This window comes from Lactuca saligna, chromosome 3 (genome assembly GCF_052625555.1).
Source record: "Lactuca saligna cultivar CGN05327 chromosome 3, ASM5262555v1, whole genome shotgun sequence".
Taxonomy (NCBI): domain Eukaryota; kingdom Viridiplantae; phylum Streptophyta; class Magnoliopsida; order Asterales; family Asteraceae; genus Lactuca; species Lactuca saligna.
The window spans coordinates 24,586,574-24,602,680 of NC_136419.1; the positions used below are offsets into that span (position 1 = coordinate 24,586,574).

At 33.2% G+C, this 16,107-nt stretch overlaps 2 protein-coding genes across 8 annotated transcripts; both read left to right on the forward strand.

Annotated features, from left to right (window-relative positions):
• Positions 1-1,751: 1,751 nt before the first annotated feature.
• LOC145034816 (putative serine/threonine-protein phosphatase 2A regulatory subunit B'' subunit TON2) lies at positions 1,752-4,863 on the forward strand. 6 transcript variants are annotated; one of them, XM_078983335.1, is made up of 13 exons: positions 1,752-1,876; positions 2,094-2,316; positions 2,477-2,568; positions 2,711-2,773; positions 2,877-2,975; positions 3,068-3,226; positions 3,338-3,409; positions 3,521-3,653; positions 3,793-3,857; positions 3,955-4,024; positions 4,119-4,220; positions 4,292-4,484; positions 4,568-4,863. In XM_078983335.1, the coding sequence occupies exons 2-13, from the start codon at positions 2,190-2,192 to the stop codon at positions 4,821-4,823; spliced, it is 1,431 nt and encodes a 476-aa protein (XP_078839461.1). In that variant the 5' UTR covers positions 1,752-1,876; positions 2,094-2,189; the 3' UTR covers positions 4,824-4,863. The 6 variants fall into 6 exon arrangements, with proteins under 6 accessions (XP_078839461.1, XP_078839463.1, XP_078839462.1 ...); XM_078983337.1 differs by having other exon boundaries at positions 1,755-1,876; positions 2,091-2,316; XM_078983336.1 differs by having other exon boundaries at positions 1,770-1,876; positions 2,081-2,316.
• Positions 4,864-6,741: 1,878 nt separating this feature from the next.
• LOC145034817 (putative E3 ubiquitin-protein ligase RF298) lies at positions 6,742-10,412 on the forward strand. 2 transcript variants are annotated; one of them, XM_078983342.1, is made up of 4 exons: positions 6,775-6,894; positions 7,131-7,177; positions 7,416-9,421; positions 9,496-10,412. In XM_078983342.1, the coding sequence occupies exons 3-4, from the start codon at positions 7,427-7,429 to the stop codon at positions 10,066-10,068; spliced, it is 2,568 nt and encodes an 855-aa protein (XP_078839468.1). In that variant the 5' UTR covers positions 6,775-6,894; positions 7,131-7,177; positions 7,416-7,426; the 3' UTR covers positions 10,069-10,412. The 2 variants fall into 2 exon arrangements, with proteins under 2 accessions (XP_078839467.1, XP_078839468.1); XM_078983341.1 differs by lacking the exon at positions 7,131-7,177 and having other exon boundaries at positions 6,742-6,894.
• The last annotated feature ends 5,695 nt before the right edge of the window (positions 10,413-16,107 follow it).

Genomic DNA, 16,107 nt, shown 5'->3' on the forward strand with positions numbered 1-16,107 from the left:
AATCACCCACGAACAAATGTGGGGCCTGATCACCGGTGAGTAGCGAGTTTTACAACCGCAAAATCCTTCGACGAGCCAACAAAGTCATTGATGCAAAAAATGATTTTCTTCTTAAAAAAATAATATATGTCTTGAATCAATAAAGTTAACTCATTGTATATTTTCGACTAAATCGTCGGTCAAGATTATGAATCAATCGCTTAACTTCTTACCGTTTTGTTGTTCATGAAATAAAAGAATTGTGAATGATTTGTTTTCCGGTCACTTTTTGTCTCTGAGTGTCTTACAGTCGCTGTATTGAGTTATTATTTCTAAGGGTGAGCAAAAACCACACTGCAACTAAAATTAACCGTATAAACCGTAACCACAATAAAAACCGATGGTAAGGTTTTCTGTTTTTCAAAAACCGCACATTTGCGGTGCAGTGTGGTTATTAGTTTTCAGAAATCGCAAAAAAAAAAAAAAAAAAAAAAGTATCGCACCGCATATATTATATACAATTTTTTTATTAATTATTAATATATTAAATAGTAAAAATAAAACAAGTTTCATGTATGAAATAATGATAAAATTCTAGAAGACAAAAATATTGGTTTTTTGTTATGTTTAACTTTGGAAAATGGTGAAATTTCACAATTTTAAGATATTTATTGTTAATTATTAGTGATTTCATATTTTTAAGATATTTCTTGTTTGTGATTTAAGTTAATTGTCTTATATGTTATTATTATTTTTTTAAAATTATTATTACAAGTATTATGTTTGAACTATTAAAACAATTTGAACTCTAAACTGCGGTTAAAAACCAATGTTTTAAAAACCGGTTTTTTAGTTAAATCGGTATGATGACCGGTTCTCATTTCAACCGGTTCGACTGCCGCGTCAACCGTTTCTATAATTTTTATCTTTTTCATATTTTACTAAACATACATAAATATATAAATCATGAATTTGACGTTTTTTAGTTCAAATATTAAATATATATATATATATATATATATATATATATATATATATATATATATATATATATATATATATCAAAATAAGTTATAGATCAATTCGAATATATTAAAATAACACATCAGTTTTAGTGTTTATATCAATCCATATACGTCAAAAATAAAATATAATATAATACCGAAACAAAATATAGTTTTAGATGAATATAAAAACATCAAAAAAAATTTATAACATTTACTATATGTTTTTATTTAGAAAAAACTAAATAAATTTGAAAAAAATTACGAAAATTTATTATGCAAATGGTTCTTTCCTATGTGTTTTTATTCGGTTTAACCGGTTCAACCGATTTATTTTGATAGGTTCAACCGGGTTTTTCTAAAAACCGGCCGGTTCAATCCGGTTCAGAAATCGATATAAACCAGTCATAGTTGAACCGTTCTCTCCCCCAGTTTCTGATCCAACCAGTTCGACCAACCGGTTCAAACCGAATTTTTAAACATTGTTAAAAACCATACAAAATAATCGCGCACAAAATCCATGCGGTTAATAACTGAAATAAACAAAACAAAACAAAACAAAACCGTACTGCAAAAATAACCGTCTAACTGCATCGCAAAAATAATTGCACCAAACGATTTTGAAAATGAATTCACGGTATTTGCGATTAGTGGTGATATTTTAACCAATAACTGCATTAAACCGGACCGCGCTCACAATCGCCAATGGGTCCAGGCAAGTTTGACGAGAGCCTCGTCCCCCAAATGTCAAAGGAAATAGTTGCTATATGGAGTTAGCCTGTTCCACTAATTTAAGGCACAATGCATATGTTATCCGGCGCCAAAAAATAAAAAATAAAAATAAAAAATTGAGGAAGCGGAGCGACTAGCGAGCGAGGCGTCAAGCATGCGATGTATATTCCGATTATTCTGATTACTGTTGCATTATTTTGTTGTTAAAATCGATTTTGTTTCAATATGTTCTGCCTTCGTTTATTTTGATTTCTGTTGCATTTGGATTTCTTATTCTAACTGTCTCATTATGAATTTCAAATTTCTGCCGTGTATTTGATTTCTGCTGTATTTCGATTTCTACTGTATTTCAATGTCTTACACAGCAGATGCCAGCAGGTTACAGAACAGGAGGTACTCGCGAAGGGCCCCAATTTTTATTTTGCCCCGTCCCCCAAATCGTCTCTAAGATCATATTTCCCACACTAATCTCAAATGGATAGTGTTTTGGACGAGTACGAAGGCGCCGATGAATCATCGGTGGTGTCTTCAATGTTGTGGGTTCGTAACCTTCGCCGGTATATCAGATCAGATGTCGATCTTGAATCTGAAGCCATGCTGGGTACGTATTGTAAAAATTCTTATAAAATTACCCCAATTCTTTTCATCATAAAATGCACAAATCGAATCTGTGAATTTGGTGCTTGTGTGATTCGAATTGAATCCATAATTCAACAATGTTGCAGATATAGATACACGTGTTAATCTTCATTTTCTTGCAGAGCTTCAAACAAGAAAAATCTTGCTTAATATTTTTAAGGAGAAGCAGCGAAAGAGTGCAAAAGCTGGCATAATCCCATGTTTCTATAAGAGGGTTTTGATCTTGAATCTTAATTGTTTGCTTTCTTGTAAAAATATTGAAAATTTCGTCCATTCTTTGTTTGCATGAGAAGAGAATGTTGTGTTTCCGATCTTTGACCAGTTTTTATTAACCGTTTTGATTCTTATCTGTTCAGAAACCTGAGGATGGCTCCATTAGCCATACAGTTCAGAGGTTAGCAAAGTATCGTTTTTTAAAGGTATATATATATAAATATATATAACCTTAAACAATAATATATTGTCATGATGTAGATTTATTTATCATTAGTTTTGTTTTTTTTTGTTTATTCTAAATTACAGAAGCAATCTGATATTTTGTTAAACTCTGATGACCTGGATGCTATGTGGCTTATCTTAAGAGAAAATTGTGTGATTGATGAAGCCACTGGTTCTGAAAAGGTACTTTGTTTTAAAAAAAATGTTCACGTTTATTTTGCTTATAATGTGAGAATTAATTCAACTATTTATTTCTCAAACTAATCTATATATAGGTGAATTATGAAGACTTTTGCCAAATTGCTTCTCTATGCACTGAACAGATTGGGTCAAAGTGTTATCGTTTCTTCAGCCCTTCAAATTTCATGAAATTTGGAAAAGATGAATCTGGAAGGATTCCCATTCTTCCTTTTTATCTTTACATAATGCGCACGGTGAGATTTTATAAAATAATTTGTAGGCTGTAACTTTTTACACATAAATTTATATAAATCTCCAGTAATAAAAAAAAAAAAAAAAAAAGTAATATTATTTACAATGTACAGGTCTCTCTTACTCAAGCCAGAATTGATATGAGTGAGCTTGATGAGGATTCTGATGGTTTCCTTCAACCTTATGTGTGTACCCTTTTTTTGTTTTTTCATTATTGATTTACTAGAAATTAATCATGTTTCTTAAAACTTCAGTTTTATTTTAATTTTTATGAGCATTGTGTATCTGTATGACAGGAAATGGAGGCTTATATTAGAGGTCTTATTCCTAATTTGGCTCAGCTTTGTGACATGCCTACAGAATTTGTTCAAATGTATTGCCACATAGCTGCACATAAGTTCTTCTTCTTCTGTGATCCCAGTAGGCGAGGTTTGTCACTCTTATTTCTCTTTTATTTCTTTAAATATCTTTTGGTTTTCATTATGTAAATCTTATATTTTTATGTATATTTAAATTTTGACTTTAGGGCCTTTCAGTGCTCATCTTTGAAGAATTATTTTATCCACAGGGAAGGCTTGCATAAAGAAGATTTTGCTCAGTAACTGTCTTCAAGAACTAATGGAATTGCACCAGGTTTTGATTCAATCTTTTTACTTTTTAATAAATGAATTCGGTTGATATCATTTAAATTTTCAAAACAGATAACTTTATCCACTTTTTATTGTAATAGGAAAGTGAAGAAGGTGATGTCGAAAACACCGAGAACTGGTTTTCACTAGCATCTGCACAACGAATATGTGGCGAGTTTATTTAATATCTGATTTCAACACATGCAACCTTTTTTTTTTTTTATTTAAAATCTTATTTCAAAACTCAAATGTTTTATATTTGCAGATGCGTTTCTTGACCTTGATAAAGATGGAAATAGCACGTTAAGCAAAGAGGAACTTCAAGGATACGCAGATGGGACGTTGACAGATATTTTTATCGAGAGAGGTAGTGAAAAAAGCGAATAATTTTTCAAAGGGTTAAATGCAAGAAATTACATCTTTTTATTTATTTTGTAGCATTTGATGAGCATGTCCACCATGGTAAAACTGTTATTGGGAATCCTTGGGAGATGGATTTTGAGAGTTTCCTTGATTTTGTTCTTGCTCTTGATAACAAAGATACTCCCGAGGGCTTAACTTATTTATTCAAGTGTCTTGATCTTCACGGAAGGGGATTCCTCACAGCAGCTGATATTCATATTCTATTTCGGTAACATTTCTTGCAACATACTCCTTTGATTTCTTTTTTGTATGTTTGCTATTTTTTGTATTAAACCCTTTTGGGTGAATCAGGGATGTGCGTGAGAAATGGATTCAGGTGGGAAATTATGAATTATGCACTGAAGATATTCGGGATGAAATATGGGATATGGTGAAACCGGTTGATCCTTTAAGAATCACACTTTCTGATTTGATAGCATGCAAACAAGGTGGTTCTATTGCTAGTATGCTTATAGATGTACGTGGGTTTTGGGCTCATGACAATAGGGAAAACCTTCTTCAAGAGGATTTAGAACCATATGAACCTGATGCTGCTGGTCGCACCTAGTTTTTACTCAAATAAAATATCCAACTCATTAACATTTAAATGTGGAAACTGTTTTATTGTTAGTGTTCTGAATGTTATATATATGCAACTCGTATTTTTGGTTAAATCGGTTACAACATCTATATATTAACTTGACAATGGGTAAAGTAAGCAAAATGTGATTGAGAAATAATCATTTTAATAAACAAACAGTAAGTGCCTTTTTAATATTATAGAAAATAGTATGCTTAATAAACAAATAAACAAATCGCAGCTTAATAAATATAAAAAGAAATACGTTTTTGATAAACAAATAAACAAATCACAAACCACAAGGACGAGCTGAGTAAAAAGTTCTTTATATCATGGTAGCCATAACTTTGACAATGGAGAACGATTGATGATATCCTGAAAAATGAAAACAGAATGCTGGATAATTAATTTAAATTTTCAAAATATATTTTTTTTATTTGTTACAAATCATAAATTAGAATTATTGGATACTAAGTATCCTTCTTGGTTTTTATACAAAAACAAAAGAAGCAAGACACATGAAAAAAAAAAAAAAAAAAAAAAAAAAGCAAAAGGAAAAAGGTCAATTGATGTTTAAATTGTTTTTCGGGTTTTGAAACAAATATACTTTTAATGTTTATTTTGGTTTAAAGTTTCTTTTTGGTATGGTTTAATTTGGTTTGTGTATTTGAATCTTGCATTGCAAAATACTCAACTTTGTAATCCCTTTTACCATGGTTTAACCAAATAATAACCGTTTGGATGTCGAGTTTACATGTCTAAAATGTGTATAAGTATGTCTTGTTTATTAATTAGGTTTATGGTGGTTCTTAACTTCCAAGTGTTGAATGTTGACATGTTTATTGCTTTGGGCTTTAAACTTGAATGATATAAGTAATATGATCCATTTCAGAAAGAGCTAAGAACATTTAACCCAAGACTCAAGTGACATATTCTTTTGGTTTACTATTTACCCAGCTAATGTTTAGCCTAAGTAGCATACAACTAAAACACTTCAAGAACATAAAGTAAACTATTCGCAAGAACACGGACATACGAACGGAATTATGTGAAAACATATGGACTCTGGTTTTAGATTTTACCATAGGTGATTCTATTTCAAACTTTTTGTAATTGTCTTTTCAATTTTGTGATAGAAAAATCTTTATAAAATAAAAAGCTATATAAGGACACTAACTGATATTATGTATTCATATCATATGTTGACGACGATAACTATCCTAACATTAATCTGATATGAGTGTGCGACATTGTCTTCAAAGATATTATTGAATGTTTTTATTTTCGTTATGTAACTCGTAACTCCACATGATGCACATTTATTCGAAATAAAACATATATTCACATAACAAAATTAATGCATTGATTTTTAATATAGTAATAATTATAGTTCAAAATTTTCTACAATGTCATCTCAATATTGTGATTAGAAAGATCTTTAAAAATAAATTTGGCGATTTTTCTTTTATGAAAATTACATCATATCTTATGAATTGATATTATTTTTGCAATCATGTGTAACTTTTGTAAATATTAAACAATTGCAAAATATAATGTTATTTCGGAGTGGAGCCGTTATAAAACTGCAAGTTCGTAATATGATTTTTAATAAAAGAATTGATATTTTATGATAAGTTTTTTTTTTTTAATTTATCATGATATCCTTTTTTTGGTATTTTTTGGGAATATTCTTTAAATATTACCTTATTTTTGGGAATATTTTCTAAATATTACTTTTAAGAAATACTCCTTTGGTCTTATATAGATCTCTTTTTTTTTAACTTTTGAACTTCAACTTTAACCATAAATATTTTTATTTGTGTTATAAATTATTTTGATATATTTCTTTTTTTTTTTTTTTTTTTGTTAGTTTTGAGAAAATTCTGTAAATACTACTTGAAGAAATAGTAAATGTTGTTGGAGAAAGAAATAAAGTTTTTCAGGTAAAACACATATGCGAAATTTTCCAAGTATAACAAGAGGGGAGAGAGACAGATTGAAGCTTTCATTTGCTCGAACCCCAATTAGTTGAAATCGGTATAATCTCGATCGTGAGAAGGTATCTGATTACCAATCTAATCTTATGATTTTGCTTGTAAATTTGTTAATCTGTGTATTTTCTCTCACACTCGTTGGGATTCTCCTACCGACTTCGATTTCTCTTTGATGATGTTGATGATTCATTATTTGATCTTTCTCTTCATTTTTACACATGGATGAATCGAATTAATCGTTGCAATAGAGGAAAGTGTAATTGACGATTCGAAATCTCCTTTTTCTTTTGTTGTGTTGCAGAACTAAATTCGTTTCCTCGTTAATTCCGATTCCTGATAACGTCTCGTGTGAGTTACAGCTCATTTTTTGTTTTCAGAAAATTTGATGATCTGTTTAGCTGCTTTTATGTATGTCGGTAATCTGATGAGTGTTTATAGCTCACGCGTAATGAATCTTTCTTTCTTTTGTTTTTGAAGTCTTTGTCAGGAACAATCGAGTGATTATCTTAGTTGAATACAACAGAGACACTAGTACATATTGACAGCATCTGATTTATAAAATTGATTGATTATTTTTGTTGTGCAGCTTGCTGCAAAATGGCCTCGGTTGTTGCAAAACCATGTAGTAGTAGTAGCTCCAGTCATGTATCAGCTGTTACAATGGTGCAAGAAAACGGGAGTAGGAACAAGCGAAAGTTTAGAGCTGATCCACCACCTCAAACAGACCCAAGCAAAACAAGCTCTCCTTCTCACAATGAATGCCTGGGTTATGAGTTCTCTGCTGAAAGCTTCAATGGCTGTGACATGTGTAGCTTCAGTCATGAGAACACAGATCCTGTTGAACTTGATCTAGGGCTGTCTTGTTCGGTATCAGTAGGAGGAACATGTGAGGCGGGGCGTAATCATAGCAGAGCAGAAATAGAAGCAAGTGATGAGTTCCATGATGCTGATTGGAGCGATCTCACGGAATCTCAGCTGGAAGAGCTGGTTTTAGCAAACTTGGACACAATTTTCAAGAGTGCGATCAATAAAATAGTTTCTTTCGGCTACACGAAAGAAGTTGCTACTAATGCTGTTTTGAGGTCTGGTCTTTGTTATGGGTGTAAAGATGCTGTGTCGAATATCGTGAACAACACTTTGGTTTTCCTTAGAAACGGGCAAGAAGCTGATTCATCAAGAGAGCATCAGTTTGAAGATCTACAGCAGATGGAGAAGTACATATTGGCTGAACTTGTGTGTGTTGTTCGTGAAGTCAGGCCTTTCTTCAGTACAGGGGATGCAATGTGGTGCCTGTTGGTATCTGACATGAATGTCTCTCATGCTTGCACAATGGACAGCGAGTCTTTAAGTAGTAGTAGTAGTAGTAGTAGTAATATGGTTGGTGATGCGTCTGATCCCAATCCCATAGAAACACAGCCAAGAAAGGAAGCTAATAGTAGTGAAAGTCATTCTTCCCTTTGTCCCCATAAATCGGCTTCAGAGCCTCAACCACCCGTAATGACCTCTTGTGGACATAGTTCTAGCTTTAGCAGCCCACCAGTGAAACCGAAGACTCCCTTTGTTTTAAATAGATTTGCATCAGAGAAAGAGAACCATGTGAGCAAATGTAAATCCCAAAACCATGAAGAAAAGTTTGTGAGTGGTAGAAAGATTAGTGGAATCAGTAAAAGAGAATCAATACTGAGGCAAAAGTCTGTTCATTTGGAGAAAAGCTATCGTACATACGGGTCAAAAGGGTCTTCAAGAACAGGAAAACTGACGAATTTTGGTGGGTTGCTGTTGGATAAAAAACTAAAATCCGTATCAGAATCTACAGGTATCAATCTCAAAAACCTGTCTTTGAAAATAAAACCTCAACCTCAACCCTCTTGTTCATCGGATTTCAACACAGAGAGTTGTGGTAACAGCAATCCTCCATCATTAACAAAAACCCATAATAATAATAACCCTCCTGCATCTGAAACCGAATTATCTCTTTCAAACCCACCACCAAAGCAAAATGATGTTCATGTTTCTTGTAATCCTAGTTTTTCAGCCATCCCATATGACAAATGGATCTCACATGCTAAAAAAGATGAAACAATTATGAAACTGGTTCCAAGGGTACATGAGCTTCAGAACCAGTTACAGGAGTGGACAGAATGGGCGAATCAGAAGGTTATGCAAGCTGCACGCAGGCTTGGTAAAGACAAAGCCGAGCTGAAAACACTTAAACTGGAGAAAGAAGAAGTGGAAAGGTTAAAAAAGGAAAAGCAAACGTTAGAGGAAAACACAATGAAGAAGCTTTCTGAAATGGAGAATGCTTTGTGTAAGGCGAGTGGGCAGGTGGAACGCGCTAATTCTGCTGTTCGTAGGCTGAAAGTTGAGAATTCCAATTTGAGACATGAGATGGAGGCTGCGAATTTAAGGGCTGCTGAGTCAGCTGCCAGCTGTGAAGAGGTGTCAAAAAGAGAGAAAAAGACGCTTATGCAGTTCCAGTCATGGGAGAAGCTAAAAAGCTTGATTCAGGAGGAGCTTATAGCCGAGAAACGCAAGTTCACACAGTTGCAACAGGATCTTCAAGCAGCTAAACAACAGCAAGATCAGCTTGAGGTATTTCATTTTCATCATTTTTCATTTTATTTTAACCAACTATGAAGTATGAATTTGGTCTTTTTTAATTGCAGAGCCGATGGAAACAGGAAGAGAAAGCAAAAGAAGAGTTGGTGAAAGAGGCGAATTCGTATAGAATAGGAAGGCTAGAGGTGGAATCTTCAGCCAAATTAAGAAACGAGTTAACAAGATTAAAAGCAGATAAAAATCTACAAAGATACAAACAAGATATCGAAAAGCTTCAAAAGGAAATCTCCATGTTGAATCTAAAATCCGATTCTGTAAAAATAGCTGCTTTAAGGGGTGGTGTTGATGGAAGCTACGCAAGTAAATTAACCGAAATCAAAACCTCAAATTCCCAACAAGAATCCCAGACACGGACACTTTACACCTCCAAAATGATGAATAATAATAACCCCCATGGTATTGGTATTGGGTATTGTAATGGTGGTGGAGTAGGGGTAAAACGGGAAAGGGAATGTGTTATGTGTTTGTCGGAGGAAATGTCGGTTGTGTTTCTGCCATGTGCGCATCAAGTTGTGTGTACGACTTGCAATGAACTTCATGAAAAACAAGGAATGAAAGAGTGTCCTTCGTGTAGAGGAGCTATACAGAGGCGTATTTGTGTACGCTATGCTCGTTCTTGATGAACACACACTCGACCTTTTTTCTTTTTCTTTTTTTATACTTTTTTTGCGAAATAATTGAGTGCGGAATGTTTCTTTTTCATATTTGTTTCGCGTGTTGATGAAAGTTTGGACATTTGAGGTTGTTATAATGATTGCTTAAAGTTAAAACCAGTTGTCTTGTGTTGGGGTTTGATGTAATAAAGACATGTAGGTTACTAAGGTTAGGGTTTTGGGTTTTTTTGGTGGTGTCATGTTTTTTACTTGGGTTGTATCTAAAATTTCGGATGTGAGATTGATCTTCCGATCCGTATACAACTTTCCGATATGAATATGAAGATTCAATATATATGATTTTTCAGATCTTTGATTATGAACATCTTGGGTGGGTAGGTGTGTGTTTTTACTAGATAATGCATAAAATGACTTAACGGGTTAAGCCAAAAAAATGGCTATATATTAAGGTGTTAAGGTTGTGTTTCGTTTTGAAAAATTCTCAATTGAAAATTTTGAAAATGTGTTTGGTTTGATAACTTTTCAATATATATATATATATATATATATATATATATATATATATATATATATATATATATATATATATATATATATATATATGGATACAAAACTTATGTAAATTATAAGTTTATACAGTCCATTCGTAATTTAATTCACAAAATTCACAATTTAATACAAACCATTTTATACTAATTCACAAACTTAAAGAAATCAAAATTTCAAACCCTACTACTACCACCACCATACGCTACTACCAACCACCTATATCAACATCGCAACCATTATTTTCTTCTAAATTAGATCTGTAAACAAAGTCATGCATTAATAACATAAATACTGCATTCACAGTCTAATAAAACCATTTATTTTATTCATTTTGAATTTAATGCAAAATTATTATTAAAACTAATGTATTCTTATATACTTAAACAACACAACAAATAAATATATTCAGAAAAAAAATTAACAAAAAAATTTATACATAAATCGTTCATATTTTAAATTGTGAATTTAATATATTAAGTCGTGAATAAAATTTACATTATTTCAAAAGCAAACAAAAAAATTATAAAATAATCACAGCTTTATGTCAATTCATTCACAGCTTTATACAATCAACTCATAATTTAATACACAAAATTTACAGCTTAATATAGTCAATTCATAATCTAGGTAGAAAATATACAGTTTATTGCAGTCAATTCACAGTTTAAAACACAAAAGTCATAGTTTAATACACAAAATTCAAAGTTTAATATACAAAAAGTATGCATCCATAACCATATTTTCAACTTAACACTCTTTATATAGTCAATACAAAATTCATAGCTTAATACAAGTAACTTCATAGTTTCATACACATAATTCACAACTTAATCTAGTCAATTTACAGATCAAACAGAAAATTCACAGCTTAATACACAAAAATGACAGCTTAGTAGACTAAATTCACATTTTAATACACCAAAAGTAGTATTCACATCCATATTATCAACTTAAAACACTTATTACAATTAATACACAATTTAATATACAAAATTCACAAACTAGTATAATAAATTTGAAGTTTAATTCAAAAAAAATTGTAGCACCTGATTCCTGGTACGTAAAAATTTATCTAAGTAATTGTCATTTTAGCCTTGGACTCGGCGAGTTGTAGGCCCGACTCGCCGAGTAGGGACGCGGTCCGGGGGCACGCTTAAGCTGGCGACTCGGCGAGTCCATATCCTAGACTCGGTGAGTCATCGCTGTTTGATGAAACCCTAATTCCAAGGGTTTGACCCCTATTTAAGCTAGCTTGTGCGACCCAAGCTCACCCTCATTCACACTCAGAGCCTTATATCTCGTCCAAGCTTTGTTTCCTTGTGAGTTTGAAGCATTTGGTGTGTCCTCTTGAAGTTTTGGAGTGGGAAGAAGAGTAGATCAAGAAGAAGAAGAGGAGGTCAAGCATCTTTGAGCTATCTCAGTGTGTCCCTTAAGGTATAACTCGTTTTCCCCCTTGTTTTCATGCTTATTGTCCCTTATAGCTCCATTAAAGTCCTTCTTGAACCATTTCCAAGCTTGAGTAGGTTTGAGGGTTCGTAATTAGCTGATTAACCTCTAGATCTAGGCATGGTTGAGCTCTAAGAGCCCAGATCTACTGTCTTTTTGGAACCATATTACATGAAAGCCCTAGATCTACCCTTTTGGTGCATTTTGGACCCTAAAACTCTCATGGTTGCCTATTTACACGTAAAGTTGGAAACTTTACGTGTAAATCAAGCCCCAGGATCACGGATCTATGTATGGCATGAGCTGGATTCGAGCAGAATCGACCATATAGTAATTGCATGGTAACGACTCGGCGAGTCGAGACGCGAGTCCTCGAGTTTTCCCCCTTTTCGTTATGGCGAGTAGTGTAGTGAGTTCGGGGTGGACTTGGTGAGTTAGAAGCCGAACTCATCCATGAAGGAACTCGGCGAGTCAATGCCCTGACTCGGCGAGTTCAAGACAATCTTCTTAGATCAAGAACAGACTCGACGAGTTGTTCATACAACTCGGCGAGTCACAGCGTATATATATATATTAAGGTGTTAAGGTTGTGTTTCGTTTTGAAAAATTCTCAATTGAAAATTTTGAAAATGTGTTTGGTTTGATAACTTTTCAATATATATATATATATATATATATATATATATATATATATATATATATATATATATATATATATATATATATATATAAAGGTTCAAATGAGAACCATAAAAAGTTAAGAATCATAAGAACCATTATTTTTACCTTATAATTTAAATCATATGATATATTTGATCAATATAATCTGATAAGAAAACTTTTCTCTCACCTCTCTCTCATCTCTCTCTTTCTCTCTCTTACCTTCAACCGCTGCCAACCACCACCACCAACTTCGGCACCGTCGTCGTTGCCAGAATACAACAATCTTCAGATTCGGAGCCACCGCCTTGAGAAGCATTTACCTTCAGATCTGGTGCATTCGCCTTCATATCTACAACCCCCGACTTTAGTTCTGCCATCACCACCGAGCGTCGTCTCCAGATATCCGACCACCTCTAGATAAATTCAGATCTGATGTAGATCTGAGAATTTTGTGTTATTATACAAATGTTTTGTTCCATAACTCTCGGACTTATTTTTTTCTCTGAAATGTTCCATCACCGGCGAAAATGTTTGTCAAATTTGTATCAGATCTGTTATGTATCACCTCTTTCCCATGTATAACTCATTTTCGTCTTTGTCTCTCTTATTTTTGGTCAAAACACCACCAAATCGACATCTAATCTGATGGTTTTGTCCATTTTCAGGTTAGATCTGGTGTGTGTATGGTGTTTACATTGATGGTGTTTACGAAAGGAAGTTCTGAAAAAAAGATGCACATAAGGTGTTTGATTGAATGCCTCAGTGAAATTTGGTAAGTTATTAAGCTGTGAATTAAGTTGTGAATGCATATTTTTTGTATATTAAATTATGAAGTTTGTGTATTTAGTTGTGATATTTGTGTTTAAAATTGCGAATTGAATGCATTAAGCTGTGAATTTGTTGTTTAAACTGTAAATTGACTATATTAAGCTGTGAGTTTTGTATATTTAACTATGAATTAATTGTATCAAACTGTAAATTTATTGTATTAAATTTTTTTAGTTGAAAATATGCTTTTGAAAGCATATTTTTTTTGGGTATTAAACAGTGAATTTTCTGTATTTACCTATGAATTAAAAGTTTTAAGTTGATATTATGTTTTTCTACTTGCATTTGTCGTAGATCTTTATTATATTTTGTTTTTGTTTTTGTTTTTTTTTTTTTTTTTTTTTTTTTTTTTTTTTTTTTCTTTTCTAGTTAATGTGTTAATTTGATATTTTAATCTCTCATTTGTCATATAATTTTGTTAATATTAGTTTTAACTGCTATTAACTTGTGAATGTATAATTTTTTTTTTGAATTAAACTTTAAATTTATTATACTAGTTTGTGAATTTTATATATTAAATTGTGTATTAACTGTAATAAGTGTCTAGTTTTGTATATTAAACTATGAAGTTTGTGTATTTAGCTGTGATATTTGTGTTTAAAATTGCGAATTGAATGCATTAAGCTGTGAATTTGTTGTTAAAACTGTAAATTGACTATATTAAGCTGTGAGTTTTGTATATTTAACTATGAATTAATTGTATCAAATTGTGAATTTATTGTATTAAATTTTTTTAGTTGAAAATATGCTTTTGAATGCATATTTTTTTTTCGGTATTAAACAATGAATTTTCTGTATTTACCTATGAATTAAAAGTTTTAAGTTGATATTATGTTTTTCTACTTGCATTTGTTGTAGATCTTTATTATATATATATATATATATATATATATATATATATATATATATATATATATATATATATATATATTTGTTTTTCTTTTCTGTTAATGTGAATATTTGATATTTTAATCTCTCATTTATCATATAATTTTGTTAATATTAGTTTTAACTGCTATTAACTTGTGAATGTATAATTTTTGTAACGCCCCAAAAATACGAACCAAAAATTTCATTTTTGAAAACATACACTTAGCAAAACATTCGAATTAAAACGTTTACTGATCATAACATTTTATAAAGATATCACATGTCTGGAAAACATTTCATAAAACATAATAATGTCAGAGTACAGATCCCCAGGAAGTTCGCATGATGCGGAATACGAAACATGTATGGGAGGGACCGCTACCACGCCAGCTCTTTCCCCTTCGAAGAAGAGGTACCTGAAACCAAAACTGAAAACTGTAAGCACGAAGCTTAGTGAGTTCCCCCATCATACTGCATACCATACAATCACATATCATACATATTGCCAGGCATTTCTGGGGTGCCCGACCTTCCCAGTACGGCCATTCTGGGGTGCCGACCTACCCGTATCAAACCATTCTGGGGTGCTGACTACCCATGTCAAGCCATTTTGGGATGCTGACTACCCTTCGGTCATGACGACCGAATCTCGGGGACTATTTCACCCCTACTGCTACTATCACATATATCATAACATAGCATATTATCAGACATATCTGGGGTGCCTGAACTACCCTTCGGTCCTAGCAACTGAACTCGGGGATTGATCCCCTCCTACTACCTCTATCGCATATATCATAACAAGCCAGCATGCAAACATATAATCACATATGGTCAGACGTATCTGGGGTGTCTGACTACCGTTCGGTCCTAACAACCGAACTCTACTACTATCACATATAACATATCATGCTAGTATATAACATATCAGGTAGTAGCAAACCTAGATGATATCACAAAGACAATCATCTATCATACATCTCCTACTGGTGGGTCGGCATTGTGGCCTTAGACCCACCGCTACTGGAAGGTAACTCACCTCGTAGTAGCTGCTGATCTGTGTGGGAATAGTCTGTCTGCTGCTGTTGCTGCTCCGGAAATCCTCCGGCTGTAATTCCCACCAAACACTTAGTCAAATACTGTTAACCGCCCTCAGGGTAAATTGCCCATTTACCCTTAACAAGTCATGAGTTAAGTCATAGTCAACTGCCGGTTGACCAGACTCGCCGAGTCCCTTTCTCTATACCCAAGTCTTAATAATCCTGCATCCTACTCGCCGAGCTGTATGAACAACTCGCCGAGTTCGCCTTCATCCGAAGAACACTCTACGCTGTGACTCGCCGAGTTGTATGAACAACTCGTCGAGTCTGTTCTTGATCTAAGAAGATTGTCTTGAACTCGCCGAGTCAGGGCATTGACTCGCCGAGTTCCTTCATGGATGAGTTCGGCTTCTAACTCACCAAGTCCACCCCGAACTCACTACACTACTCGCCATAACGAAAAGGGGGAAAACTCGAGGACTCGCGTCTCGACTCGCCGAGTCATTACCATGCAATTACTATATGGTCGATTCTGCTCGAATCCAGCTCATGCCATACATAGATCCGTGATCCTGGGGCTTGATTTACACGTAAAGTTTCCAACTTTACGTGTAAATAGGCAACCATGAGAGTTTTAGGGTCCAAAATG

Coding starts and splice junctions, on each gene's coding strand:
- LOC145034816 (XM_078983335.1), top strand. CDS start 2,190: ATGGATAGTGTTTTGGACGAGTACGAAGGCGCCGATGAATCATCGGTG. Junction 2,774..2,876: donor CAAAGTATCGTTTTTTAAAG/GTATATATATAT, acceptor TCTAAATTACAG/AAGCAATCTGATATTTTGTT. Junction 3,410..3,520: donor ATGGTTTCCTTCAACCTTAT/GTGTGTACCCTT, acceptor TCTGTATGACAG/GAAATGGAGGCTTATATTAG.
- LOC145034817 (XM_078983341.1), top strand. CDS start 7,427: ATGGCCTCGGTTGTTGCAAAACCATGTAGTAGTAGTAGCTCCAGTCAT. Junction 9,422..9,495: donor AACAGCAAGATCAGCTTGAG/GTATTTCATTTT, acceptor TTTTAATTGCAG/AGCCGATGGAAACAGGAAGA.